The sequence below is a fragment of the Talpa occidentalis genome, unplaced genomic scaffold, assembly GCF_014898055.3.
Source record: "Talpa occidentalis isolate TD23 unplaced genomic scaffold, MPIMG_talOcc4v2.1 talOcc4.6, whole genome shotgun sequence".
Lineage (NCBI taxonomy): Eukaryota > Metazoa > Chordata > Mammalia > Eulipotyphla > Talpidae > Talpa > Talpa occidentalis.
Window position 1 is genome coordinate 31,301,158 of NW_023604972.1, and position 14,868 is coordinate 31,316,025.

At 35.8% G+C, this 14,868-nt stretch overlaps 1 protein-coding gene across 1 annotated transcript in view; it reads left to right on the forward strand.

The window, feature by feature from the left end:
* Positions 1-14,868, forward strand: part of CEP135 (centrosomal protein 135) — a 65,142-nt gene that overhangs the window by 30,340 nt on the left and 19,934 nt on the right. Inside the window, exons 14-15 of the mRNA XM_054687931.1 lie at positions 3,022-3,099; positions 4,255-4,406. Coding sequence (XP_054543906.1) covers positions 3,022-3,099; positions 4,255-4,406 — 230 coding nt within the window. The remainder of the gene's footprint in view (positions 1-3,021; positions 3,100-4,254; positions 4,407-14,868) is intronic.

The window sequence follows — 14,868 nt, forward strand, 5'->3', positions numbered from 1 at the left end:
TACTCTGGCCATTTCTTTTAAATAATATCATTCAGTATGTCATTTCTTATATCTGACTTCTCTCACTTAACATAATGTTTTCAAGATTCATCCATGTTAGCATATGTATCAATACTTCATTCCTTTTTACTGTGGAATAATATCCCATTATATGGATAGACTGGGCAGTTGCCACTTTTTGGCTGTCATGAATTGTGCTAGGAACAATCAGGTACAACTTTTATTGTGTAGATATTTTCATTTATCTTGGCTGTGTACCTCTTTTTAACAATTTGAACAACTGCAAGGCTGTTTTTCAAAGTACCTGTACTATTTGTATTCTCCCCAGCACTGGTGTAAGATTTCTCATTTCTCTATATCATCACCAATCCTTGTTACCTGTCTTTTTTATTTTCATTATGCTAGTAAGTGTGAAATAGTATCGTTGCGATTTTGATTTGCCTTTTCCCAATGGCTGCTGATGTCTCCCCTCTTACCATAATCGTGTTTGGCCTCTTGTATATCTTGAAGAATTGTCTGTTCAGATCCTTTCCCGATTTTTAAATTGGGTAATTTATATCGTGATTTTTGAGTTGTAAGAATTCTTTATTATTCTCAATACAAGTCCCTTATCTGATGTATGATTTGCAAATATTTAACCTTTATTCTGTGCATTGTGTTTTATTTTCTTAATGTGTCTTTTGAAGCACAAAAGTTTTTAATTTTGATGAAGTTTAATTTATTTTTTCTTTTGTTGCTTGTTCTTGTCGTGTGATATCTAGGAACAGTCTTTTTATGTTTTCTTTTCACAGGCTTCAAAAAAAATAATACACAGCTTAAGACACACAAAGCATTTAATGCCCAGCACATTCTAGGAACTCAGTATTAATTGTTACAGGTTTTATTATGGAGTGCCTAGTTTACTTCCAGTAAATAGTACTAGATAAATGCTTTGAAAGTAGTACCTAAATTTGGGAGTAAGAACATTTAAGCATGATAAAGATGGTCTTTATGTCATACACTTTTAGTTAAAGTTTTACTCCAATTATTCAGTTTAAGAATGCTTTTAATTGCGATCTTTTGGAATACTGTCTTCCAGAAAATGTTTTCTTATAAAAAATAAGTGTTAAAATTACCAAATGGAATAATTCTGTGCACAATATGGCAACTTTTTGCACTACTACTGATTTATTCCTTTCCATATCTGCTCAAATGACCAGGGAATGCAAAATAGAAATGAAAAATGCAATAGTACTAAATAAAAACTTGGGAAAAAGTGACATTTTCTTAGAATCTTTCTGCATTGTAGGAGACAGCATTTATGAGTTTATACTAGGTCTTTTACTTAAAAGCTGAACTAATTAGCTCAATCCATAAGCCTCCTTTGGTATTTTCCTGTTATCCCATTGTCCACCCGGTGGATCACTGACTCCTCTCTGAAAGTTAGTATATCTCTCTCAGTTAACTGCCAAATCCTAGTGATGCCACCTCTTAAATAATATGTGACATCTGTTAAACCCCTCCCATGTGAGAGGCTCTCTTCTAAGTGCATTTTACGTGGACTGTTTTAGTAAATTTTCACAGGTCACTTATCAAATTGGATTTGGAGTATACTGTGTTATATGACTGACTATTTCAAATATAGCTTTAAAATTATAAAATAGTATGCTTGAGAAGCTGTGTAACAGTGGTCTTTTTTCAGGTAGGTAATACAGAGACCTCTGAGTTACAATGAGTTTCAATAATTTAACCAATACTATCCAGCTATGAAGTTATAGGAAATCTGTATCCTGAGCTCACATTCATTTCTCTTGAATCTATTTCTTTCCATTCCCTCTGCTATCATGTTCTGGCCATTACTCTCTCTTACCTGCATTACTGTATTCATATTCTCATAACTTCTAGGCTTGCCCCTCTCAAAAATATATTTCACACTGAAGTCAGAATCATCTTTCAGAGATCTAAATCCTGTCACATCACTTACTACTTAAAATTTATTTACTGTTTCAAGGACTTCCATGATTGGCCCCTGCCTGCTATGAGGTTTAGCTTCTTTCCTACAGATCCTACCACTCTTTCTCAATACTCAACACTTAATGGACTTTTCTAGCCTGCAAATTTCAAAATAGACTTATTAAAAAATTCCTTTATTACTTCCAGTCCATTCACCTAGCTGATTCCTGTTCATCCTTTAAAGCCAGCTTAAACATCATTTCCCTCAGACAGAAAACAAATCATAGATTTCAGACTTACTTTTGGTATGTTGTTATACAGTTCCTTTTTCTAGCAGATTATTCATGGATTTTAACTCATAAGTTTGTCTTTTCTATTAAGCTATACTATCTATAAGGTCAGATACTGTTCATTTTACTGACTGCTAAATTCCTATTACCTGTGTGGTGCTTGGCATATAGTATGTGCTTAATACTGGTTGAATGACTTAACAAATGAATAAATTTGTACAGTGCAGTGACCCTTTCAACTAAATACATAATCCAAATATCAAATGTCTTTATTTTTTAATGAATAACCTGGATGGAAGTATAATGCTGCATTAGAAAACCTCAGCAAGAATTGAAAACGCTAGTATAAGCAAAAACAGCACTTGTGTTTATACTGTTGATCAGCTCATACTTGAAAGTCTGATCTTTTATATGGCGTTGTAGTATTCTGTTTTCTGTGTCTTTCTGAGCTCATTTTTTCTTCCTTATACTCTTTCTTTTCTCTGTCATGAAGGCCCATTCTTGAGCTTATTTAATTTCCTGGTACTCAAGGATTAACCTGTATAAATATTTATAGATGAACCCATACCAATCTATATGTTTTGTTACAATCATATATGAGGTTAGAGTGTAAAAGATGAAACCCCATTTTGCATTTTTTCTAATCTAAAGCATCATTTTTATAAACCATCTAATGATTTTTTTCTAAAAACATTGTTTTATGGAAAGACAAAGTAATAGTATCATAAACTTGCATTCCTTACTTTTCCTAATTCTTTATAATCTCATACAAGTAAACATCTATAAAATTATCTTTCAGAGTCTCCAGGAAATGAGTCATTTTGGAAACTCAGAATTAGAGAAAATTGTTGAACATTTGACATGTGTTAATCACCAGGTAATTTATTAAACATGGTGTGGGACTTGCACTTCTAGATATGAAGACTTCAGTGTCATGGGTGATTAGGAAAGGGTGGTATAGTGCACAGAGATTAAGAGAGAATGATAAAAGCCAGTGGAAGAAACACCCAAATATATGGACACTTGATCTATAAAGAACATAGATCAATGGGGAGAAAGGAAAGATTATTCAGTAATTATTTTGGGAATAGTTAGCTATTCATATGAATGTATATAAAAAGAAGTTAGATCCTACCTCAAATATACCATACCTAAAAATCAATTTAAGGTTACTAAAGTTCTTGAAAGATAAAACATGGGAAGACCTTGGAGAAATAATTTGTATTATATTACTATCAGATACTTGTCTCAATATTATATATGTATATATAACATTTGTTGTATTTTATGATGTTAACTCTCTCAACAACCATATAGCATATAAAATGCTAATAATATTGTCCTCATTTCACAGATGAGGACACTGAGGTGGTAGAAAAACTTGCCCAAGATCAAACAGCTCACAAGTGTTAGTGCCAGAGAGTGCTCCTAGATAAGACACAATAAGTTTATTCCTTAAAGGAAAACAGTTAAATAGTATTGCATTAACAAGAACATCTTTGCCAAATACCCATAAATTCAAATGACAAGTATTTGAGGAGATTTTAATATATTTATGATATTGTGTTATTATTCAGGGGCATGATATGTCTTTATATTAAATCAGGGGTGGTTTTTTTTTTTTTGCAGTTAAGGAAAATTTTATAATTTTTTCATATATGTCTGGCTTATTGTATGTTTGGTTTACAGTGTTTTCTGCTCTGATGTTTCTTCAGTTCAGTGCTTTCTACTTATTGCTTTTTAGGAATGCCTCAAAATTTTTGCTCTATTGATGGTTTCCCTTCCCGCTTCATTAATATTATGAATATTATGTTCTTTTTTCCCTTTTTGTGAGGGTATCTTTTCTTTCAATAATATTGAGGGAGGAGTTAAGTATGTGAATTCATCCTCACATCAAGAGCCTAAAATAGATTTTAGGCTTGACAGTATTTTTAAGTAAGTCTAACTTATTTCCTTAGTTTTCTTCCAGAAATATCAAAGACTTTTAAAAACTGAGACATATACCTATTAATTTTCAAAATTTAAATTGTAGCTTGAAAAAGAAAAATGTGAATTAAAGTCTAAAATGTTGATAATGAGAGAAACAATAGAGTCATTAGAGAATAAAGCAAAATTCCAAGCCCACAAACTCAGCCACGTGGCTGGTGACTCCTCTCTTCAGAAAACAGAGATGAACTCACTCAGGTAAGTATATTCAAAGTTTTGTTACTACACTTTTGGGGACATGTTTGTGGTTATATAAGGTTCAGAATCATGGCTTTTTAGACCAGGGCTCTGAGCAGTAATTCCCAAAGTTGGCCTTTCAGCAGAATCACCTAATTGAGCTTTTAAAAAGCATAGATTAAAGGGCAGATTGTTGCAGCTTCTTAGTCACTGAATAAATCTGGGAGGTTTTAATTATGTGTGATTTTTAAGACTTTTATAGGTTGATTGGATTGTAGGCAAGTTTTTGGACTACAAAATCTTTCTGATCAGTTGTACTCCATCATGTAGGGTTACTGAAAATTATAGAATTTTTCCCTACGTATATTATTTTCCTTCTCTTTCTTCTTTCAAAGAAATGTAAAATCAGAATATTCACATATCAGTTTAAAAAGGTGGTATATCTGAAGAATGGTAAGAGGTCAGTATGTAAACAATAGATGCTGTCAGCAGATTGGAATTAGGTTATGAAAAACTTAGCAGGATAACCCATATTATCTGGACTTATAAACATAGAGAATAAAATGAAATTTTTCATCAAGGGAATGATACTAGGAAACTGGTAGAAATAGGGAAGATGTCCTTGGAGTCTTAGGCAACTGAAGGCACACAATGACAGTGAACTTGGAGAACACAGACCAGATTTAGAAAACATTTCTTACATAAAATCACACAAACTGAATAGCTTATTATATGGGATTGAGAGAACAATGGAGTAATGCAGAACATTTGTCTTAAGGAGATTGGGTTATTGGTTAGCACATAATCAGTTTAGAATTCAAACAACTAAAGGAACAAAGAAACTATGAAGTTGGTTTTTTCCAGGACTGGTAGCTGCGTAAGCAAAAAGATGTTTAAAGATCAAGAGAATAGGGGTTTGATTCTAAAGAATCAGAAAATACTATATTTATAATAAGAATCTAAAAAAGATTTCAGCTATCACATGACATTGCATATGTGGAACTAAATCAGTCATGAAGCAGTAGCAACTTCTATTGGAAAGGATTATGTTTATGATCATTAGAAAAAGATTGATAAATTAAAACTGAAAATGTTAGTGAACAGTTAATTGGATATTGCCGAAAACTGAGTTGGTGAAATAGAAAACAAACTCAAAAAAATTCACCTGGAATTCAGACTCAGAAGAATAAAAAGAAATGAGAGGAAAAAAAAAGACACTGGTCTAAATGCAAACACTAAAAATCCCCAAAATATATAATAAAATAAACAGAAATGAAAATTGAAGGAGTGATTGGGAAAAGAAAAGTCTGAGATTATATTCAGATGGGATCCCTGGTTATCAAGCAAAGTTAATGAAATAAGACTGAGAGCTAAATATGTCTAATTAATTAAGGAATATTGTATTAGTGACTGATAGTCACTCTGATTTTTGCCCCATTGTTACTCTGACTAAACATCTTGAAAATAGACTTTAGAAAGAACTAGGGTTGAAGCTGATTTTACTGGGGGGGAGCATTGTAAGCACTGTATATTCCCTATGAAGGAGAGCTAGCTGAATAGCCAGCCCTCCTGCTGGTTCATGTCTGTGTTCAGCTCCCAGTACAGACACAGTGGTGTATTTCTGTTACCAGAATTGCTAGTCTACCCTTCTCTCTTGTGTCCAGCTGACTGGGTTCGGCATTTAATCTGTGCTTTTTCTTCAGACTATATCTGCAGCTCCCTTTTCCTTTCTTTATAGGATCTTCTTTACTTTTAAATGGCAGAAATTTCAGTGCCTTCTCTTGGATCCCCTAGCCTACAACTCTTTGGGGCATTTTCTTTCTTAAACTGATATCTTTTTGTCTTGCAAGCTCAATTTCTCATTTCCCTCACTTAGGGGTAACTCAGTCTCTGTGCTTGAGGAAAGGATTGTGAGAATTTTTCTCTCTACCTTGCATAACCTGGGAAAATTGCATGATTCTATAACTGTTTCGTTTCGACAGAAACTTGTCTCTGAGAAAAGCGTGTCAGTCAGCCACCATATCTGTAAACATTGGTAGAACCACAAGATCAAGCTGTCAGGTTCAAATCCAAAGCTAAACCCAATAAAAACTGTAATGGCATTCTGTGGAAGCAAAGCCACATTATCCAAACCTTATGTTGCTTTGGATATGCTGTTCCTTTATTCACATCAAATTCTCTTACCTTGACATGAAGTTGTTTAAGAAGCTGGTACTCAGATAGTTGAAGCAGTCCTTTCCGTTTACCCATTGAACCCATCTCCGTTTCCTTCCTGGGGCAGGCATCTTCCATCAAATTCAGCACCATTAGTCTTTTTTATATCAAGCACAGTCTCTAATTGTCCAAATAGAAGATCTTTTGTCAGGTCTTTTGGTGCAGCACCAGAGGACATAATACAGAATGCCACCACATAGTCACTTGTTAAGGGCCTCCCTGGTGGCGCAGGGGTTAAAGTCTTAGTGCTATCAAGTTATCGCTAGTCATTATGGCATGAGTTCTACCCTCTGCCAGGGAGCTAACCCACATGGACAGCTGACCTCTCCTGTCTCACCCACTGTTCCCCCTCAGCAGTGTATTTCAGTAGATCTGCCTCTTCTGCTCCTTATTCTGTCTCTGGTCAATCCTCTCACCCCCCACACCTCTGGTCTACACCCCAGTTCTTGTATGCAAAAATAAATAAAATAAATCTTTTAAAAAATGACAACTTGTTAAACAAATAACTTGAATTTTAGCATTTAATGAGACCTGGCATTTTATACCCCAAACCTAACCTTTATAATGCTATAAAGCAGCTTTTTCTCAACCAAGGAAAGATTGTATATTAGTCTTTCACACTAGCACCTAGAACTGGGGTCAGTAAAGTTCTTTAGTAAAGGGACAGAGTCAATTTGTTAGACTCTGCAGGTCGTACAGTATATTTCACCTACACAACACTGTCTTTGTAGCACAAAAACTGCTATACACAGTATATAAATGAAGAAATGTGTTGGTGGTCCAGTATAACTTTATGGACACTGAAATTTGAACTTCTCATAATATTCATGTCACAAAATATTAATCTGTTGATTTTTGCCCCCCATCATTTAAGCATGTAAACCATTCATGGTATTCATGGTACCTTACAGAAACAGTTTGCAGACCATAGATTGCTAACCCCTGCTTAAAGACAGTTTCCAGCCAACTTAGACATTAACTTTTCTCAATCAACAACCTTAATCCTCACAACTGCTAGATGTGAGACTCTAAACATTTAGATTTCTGCAGTTGAAAATACCTCAGACTGTTTTCAGTTTGCCTGAGGTTATATACTTAGCCAGAATAAAATGAATGCATTAGCAGATTTTCCAGGAAATGCCCATAAACTCTAGTTAGAGTAATTATTATGGCAATAGGTATCAGTTGTTATAGTAGGAGTTGTTTAGTTGTATTGAGAAAACCAAACTTGATAGCTGCTTCCCCTTCAATAGTATTTATTTGTTAAGGCAGTTGAAAGGGAAAGAAGGCTTGTCTCCTTAGGAGGCCTAAGAACTCTCTTCTGGGCATGCCTAACACTTTTTTCTACTAAGACAGGAAGAGGAGCCAGGGTCTAAGTAAGGACAACTGAGCTCATTGAGCTGAACTTGATAGGGCCGTCGATACAGATCATCATCCCTTTACAGAAGGTAAAAAGAAAGACCATTCCTGATTCCTCTCCCCTCTCTGACCACCAAGAGATGATACTTATTTGAAGCCTTTCACAAACTCTTATGAGCCATCTAAAATATAACAAGGACACCATATTGGTTTCTCTTTAATAGGCCATCACTTTCCAAAGCCCTTCTTAGAGCTTCAATTCTATTTTAGAGCTTGAACACTTACAAATAAAGAATGCTTTAAGATGCTGTCTTTGTTTAAAATATATCCCATCATGAAGGGAAATAATTATTTTTGTCCCCTAAAATAAGAGCATGCCTACATTTATGTAATGTAATATAACTGAGAAACTTGAAACACACAGATAGTCTTTATCCATCCACATGGTTGGTGAGTAGAGAGCTAGAACTTTGAGTCTAAGATTCTAACTTAAGTTTTATTCTTCACTCTGCAGTGAAAAGTCATCACTTCCCTTTGCTATGTTTTTAGTACTTTCAAAATTTAGAAATTGATTCATTTTCTTAACAACTTAGTTCACAAAATTTTCTTTCCAAACACCAGGATAAACAATAATATGATAATCACACAACTCTTCTTCCTTATGAATTTTGTACCTCAATTCTTCCATTGAAAAGACCTTCCTTCATCTTGATACTCTCAGAAAAGTTACTATCCAAAGTCAGCTATAGAATATGTTATTCCTTTCCCTGTCTACACTAGAATATGAAAAAGCAGAGCTATTTTTAGGACTCAGTAAAGGCCTCCTTTATATGTATAATCAATCACGTGTTATCCTGTCTTTCTTTATCAGCCCCACTTTCATTAGGAATTAATCTGGGGCCTCCCTGGTGGCGCAGCGGTTGAGCGCTGGGTTGCGAAGCTGCCCGCAGCCTCTGCGGTGCGGGTTCCATCCCCGGCTGCTCCCCGGCCACGGGAGGAGGATCCCACATGGCGCGCAGACCTCTCCTGCCGCCCGCTGCTCCCCTCAGCAGTGTGCTTCGGTCCTTCTACCTGCTCTGCTTCCTGCTCTGGCTCTGGTGAACTCTCTCATCCTCCCGTGCTTCTGACTGTACCCAGTGCTTGTAAAAATAAATAAATAAATAAATAAATAAATAAATAAATAAATAAATAAATCTATCTTTAAAAAAAAAAGGAATTAATCTGCTATGAACTTAGATGTAAGAGATCTTTCTATCTAGGATTGCAAGCACTTGATAGACTTCATTAGGGACACTGGGTCATTCCATATTTAAGAGCATCCCATATAATGTCCTGGCAGACATTTTCCCTTTCTCATAGAAATGTTAATTTCTCTGAATCTACATAGAAGACAATGTGATGTGATTGACATCTGACTAGACTAGCCTAGATTTCTATCTCCTCTTTGTCTCAATAGGTTTGTACCTTGCAATAGTTATTTGTTTCTATAAAATTGGGATGGTAGTTCTAATTATGGAACTGTTGTAGGAACAAATGAGTTAATGTATATAAAATTTTAAACAATTTGAGTATTCCTTTTCTTTTTCTTTTTTTTTTTTTAAATATTAAATTTTATTTTTATATTCCCCCATACAATTGCAAACGCCGCATTCTGACCCCAATCCTTCCCCTCCCGCCCCCCACTCCCCAAAAAGTGTCTCTGGTTCATAGTTTTTTGTTGATTTTGATTTTCACTTTCTTATATTCATTTTCCTGGTCCCTTATTTAAGTTTTCTAGATTCCTGCTATGAGTGAGACCATCCGGTATTTTTCTTTTTCTTTTTGGCTTATTTCGCTGAGCATGATCCCTTCCAGTGCCATCCATGTTGCTGCAAATTGCATGTGTTTATCTTTTTTGAATGCTGAGTAATATTCCATGGTATATATGTACCACATCTTCTTGATCCAGTCATCTATTTTTGGGCATTTGGGTTGTTTCCAAAGCTTAGCTATTGTAAACAGTGCTGCTATAAACATAGGAGTGCAGGTGCTCTTTGGAATTGATGTTTCTGTGTCCTTTGGGTAAATACCTAGGAGTGGAATTGCTGGATCATATGGAAGCTCTATGTTTAGTAGGTCCAGAAATCTCCACACAGCTCTCCATAGTGGTTGGACCAGTTTGCACTCCCACCAACAGTGCACAAGAGTTCCTTTTTCTCCACATCCTCGCCAACATTTGTTGTTGCTAGTTTTTTTAATATGTGCCATTCTCACTGGTGTGAGATGGTATCTCATGGTAGTTTTGATTTGCATTTCCCTGATTACAAGTGATGTTGAACATTTTTTCATATGTCTGTTGGCCATTTGCATTTCCTCTTCAGAGAAGTTTCTTTTTAGCTCTTCTGCCCATTTTTTGACTGGATTATTTTCTTTGTTGTTGCTGAGTCTCATCAGCTCTTTGCAGATTTTTGTGATCAGTCCTTTATCATTAGTGTTGGGTGCAAAAATGTTCTCCCAGTTGGTGGGGTTTCTCTTTGTTTTTGTTATTGTCTCTTTTGCTGTGCAGAAGCTCTTTAATTTGATGTAGTCCCAGCTGTTTATCTTTCTCTTCACTATCACTGCTTTGGGTGATGTGTCTGTAAAGATGTCTTTGATGTGCAAATCCCGTAGTGTTTCGCCTATATTTCCTTCTATGTATTTTATGGTTTCAGGTCTTATGTCTAGTTCTTTAATCCATTTTGAGTTGATTTTTGTGTATGGTGTGAGGTAGTGGTCAAGCTTCATTCTTTTGCATGTAGCGACCCAGTTTTCCCAGCACCATTTATTGAACAAACTTTCTTTGCTCCAATGCATAGTCTTTGCTCCTTTGTCAAAGATTAGTTGACCATAAATCTGTGGGTTTATTTCTGGATTTTCTATTCGATTCCATTGGTCTGTATGTCTGTTCTTGTTCCAATACCATGCAGTTTTGATGATTATGGCTTTGTAGTATAGTTTGAAGTCTGGGAGTGTGATGCCTCCATTTCCTTCTTTTTTTTTCAGTAGAGCTTTGGCTATTCGGGGTTTTTGGTGATTCCATATGAATTTCATCAATAATTGTTCTATTTCTTTGAAGAATGCCATTGAGATTTTGATTGGAATAGCATTGAATCTGTATATTGCTTTTGGTAGGATGGCCATTTTAATAATGTTTATTCTTCCAATCCATGAGCAGGGGATGTCTTTCCATTTCTTTGTGTCTTCTTCTATTTCTTTTAACAGTGTTTTATAGTTTTCTTTGTATAGGTCCTTTACCTCTTTTGTTAGATTTATTCCCAAATATTTGATTTTTTTTGTTTCGATAATAAAAGGGGTGGTTTTTTTGATTTCATCTTCTTCAGATTTATTGTTTGTGTATAGGAAGGCTACTGACTTTTGCGTGTTGATTTTGTATCCTGCCACTTTACTGAATTGATTGATGAGTTGAATTAGTTTTTCTGTGGAGATTTTGGGGTTCTCTATGTATATTATCATATCATCTGCAAATAGTGATAGTTTGACTTCTTCTTTTCCTATTTGGATTCCTTGGATGTCTTTCTCTTGTCTTATTGCTCTGGCTAGGACTTCCAGTATTATATTGAAAAGCAGTGGTGAGAGTGGACATCCTTGTCTTGTTCCAGATCTTAATGGAATTGCTTTCAGCTTTTCACCATTGAGAATGATACTGGCTGTTGGCTTGTCATAGATGGCCTTTATGATGTTGAGGTATGTTCCTTGTATCCCAAGAATTTCAAGGGCTTTTATCATGAATGGGTGTTGCACTTTGTCGAAAGCTTTCTCAGCATCTATTGATATTATCATATGGTTTTTATATTTCTTTTTGTTGATGTGTTGGATAACGTTGATTGATTTTCGGATGTTAAACCATCCTTGTGCCCCTGGAATGAATCCAACTTGGTCGTGGTGAATTATCTTATGGATACATTGTTGGATTCTGATAGCTAAAATTTTATTGAGGATTTTTGCATCAGTGTTCATTAGGGAGATTGGCCTATAGTTTTCCTTTTTTGTGTTGTCCTTATTCGGTTTTGGTATTAGTGTAATATTGGCTTCATAGAACGTGTTTGGTATTGTCCCTTCCTTCTCAATTTTTTGGAAGAGTTTGTGAAGGATAGGCACTAATTCGTCTCTGAATGTTTGGTAGAATTCATTTGTAAATCCATCAGGTCCTGGGCTTTTGTTTTTGGGGAGGTTTTTAATTACCATTTCAATTTCGCTGCTTGTAATTGGTCTGTTTAGGTGTTCTATTTCTTCTTTATCTAGCTTTGGGTGATTGTAGAGTTGTAGGAATTTGTCCATCTCCTCTAGATTGTTGAACTTGTTTCCATATAACTGTTCATAGTAGTTACTGATTATTCTTTTGATTTCTGCTGTGTCCGTTGTGATTTCTCCTCTTTCATTTATGATTCTGTGTATTTGTGCTTTCTCCCTTTTTTCCTTTGTGAGCCTGGCTAGGGGTTTGTCTATTTTATTTATTTTTTCAAAGAACCAGCTCTTGGTTTCATTGATCTTTTGGATTGTTTTTTTAGTTTCAATTTCATTTATTTCTGCTTTGGTTTTTATTATTTCTTTTCTTCTACTGGTTCTGGGGTTTTTTTGTTGTTCTTTTTCTAGATCTTTGAGCTTCGAGATTAGGTTGTTTCTTTGAGTTCTTTCTTGTTTTTTGATGTGAGCTTCTATTGCTATATATTTTCCTCTTATTACTGCTTTTGCTGCATCCCATACATTTAGGATATTGGTGTCCTCCTTGTCATTCAATTCAAAGAATTTTTTAATTTCTTCTTTGATCTCCTCGTTAGTCCAGTGGTCTTCCAGTAGTGTGGCTTTTAATCTCCATGAGGTAGGATAGTTCCTTGCCTTCTTTTTATGATTTATTTCTAGTTTGATGCCTTCGTGGTCAGAAAAGATGGTTGGTATGATTTCAATCTTGGTGTATCTGTTGATGTTTGTCTTGTGCCCCAGTATGTGATCGATCCTGGAGAATGATCCGTGTGCGCTTGAGAAAAATGTGTACTCCGTTTTTTTTGGGTTTAGTGTTCTATAGATGTCTGTTAAGCCCAAATGCTCTAGGTCCTTATTTAGAGCTTTAGTTTCTTTACTTATTTTTTGTCTTGTTGATCTATCCATTGTTGATAGTGGTGTGTTGAAGTCTCCCACTACATATGTGTTTTCTCTGATGTCTGTTTTCAGAGAGGACAACAGTTGTCTGATATATTTTGGTGCTCTTTCGTTTGGTGAGTATATGTTAATGAGTGTTATTTCTTCTTGAAGTATTGTCCCCTTAATCATAATGTAGTGACCATTGGGGTCTCTTTTTATTTTTTTGAGTTTGAAGTCTGTTTTATCTGATATAAGTATAGCTGTTCCTGCTTTCTTTTTTGGCCCATTTGCTTGTAGGATTGTTTTCCATCCTTTGACTTTGAGCCTATTTTTATCTTTTGTAGCTAAATGTGTTTCCTGGAGACAGCAAAAGGTTGGGTTTTGTTTCTTAATCCAGGCTGCAACTCTGTGTCTTTTTATTGAAGAGTTTAGTCCATTTACATTTAGAGTTAATATTGATATGTTAGCATCTGTATTTGCCATTATGTTTGTCTTTCCTTTGATTTTATTTATTTATTCTTTTAATAACTTTTTTTTTTTTTTTTGGTCTTCTTTCGTTGTTATTCGTCCCTCTGAGGTTCTGGCTTTAGGATTCCTTGTAGTATTTTTTGGAGTGGGGGTTTAGTCGCAATGAAATTCCGGAGTTTCTCTTTGTCTGGGAAGGTCCATATTCTTTCTTCATGGAGGAAAGAGAGCTTTGCGGGATAGAGTATTCTTGGTTGGCATCTGTTTTCTTGGAGTCTGTTGACTATGTCCCTCCACTCTCTCCTTGCCCGTAGTGTTTCTTCAGAGAAGTCTGATGTCAGCCTGATTGGTTTTCCTTTGAATGTTATCTGTTTCTTCCCTCTTGTCAGCTTCATTATTTTTTCCTTGTCCTGGATTCTTGGGAGCTTTACTATTATGTGTCTTGCTGTGTTTTTCCTTTCGTCGTGGAAGTTTGGTGTTCTTCTTGCTTCTTGTATATCAATTTTCAGCTCCTTCTTCTCATTTGGGAAGTTCTCTTCAATTATATCCATGAATATTTTCTCTGTTCCTACATCTCTCTCCTCTCCTTCTGGAATTCCTATAACTCTTATATTTCCTTTCCTCATGGAGTCAGATAGTTCCCGAAGTCTTTCTTCATTCTTTTTCCTTCGTACTTCTCTTTCCTTTTCTGTTTTGGTTCTTTTTATTTCTGTGTCTTCAAGATTACTTATTCGTTCTTCCATTTCATCTATTCTGCTTTCATTGCTTTTCCCAGAGTTCTTTAGTTCCTCCATTAATTCTTTGATCTCCTGCATTTCTCTTACTTCCCTCTTTAGGGACTCAATTTCCTTCTTCTGATCTATCACTTTTTTAATCATGGCAATTTTAAATTCTCTTTCTGGAAGGCTCAGAAGTTCTTCCAAGTTGCTGTCGTTGCAATCTGGGGAGTGGTTTTCTTTTTGTGGTGTGCTTCTTTCCTGAGGAGTTGTTAGGTTGCGTGTGGTTCTTCTACTCCCTACTGTCTGTTTTCTAATTTGTCGTATGCGTTGGGACACTGTGTTGCTCGGACTGACTGACATCTTGGGTGAACTTCTCCGCTCCCCTCTGGCTCTTCCAGGAGCCATCTCTGTCTTCTGGGGGAGCTTTCTGCTGGTTTTAGGCAGTTTTTACTGAAGAAATGTCCCTGTTCTCAAATGGCGAAGCGGGATGCAGTCCCTGCGCCTCCGGTTTCAGGCACACTCTTCTGCGCCCCCGGTCTGCCCCGGACGTGGGTGCCTGCTCCCTCTGTGGGCTCAGACTGCTGGTCGGAAGGGGCCTGGCGTGGAAT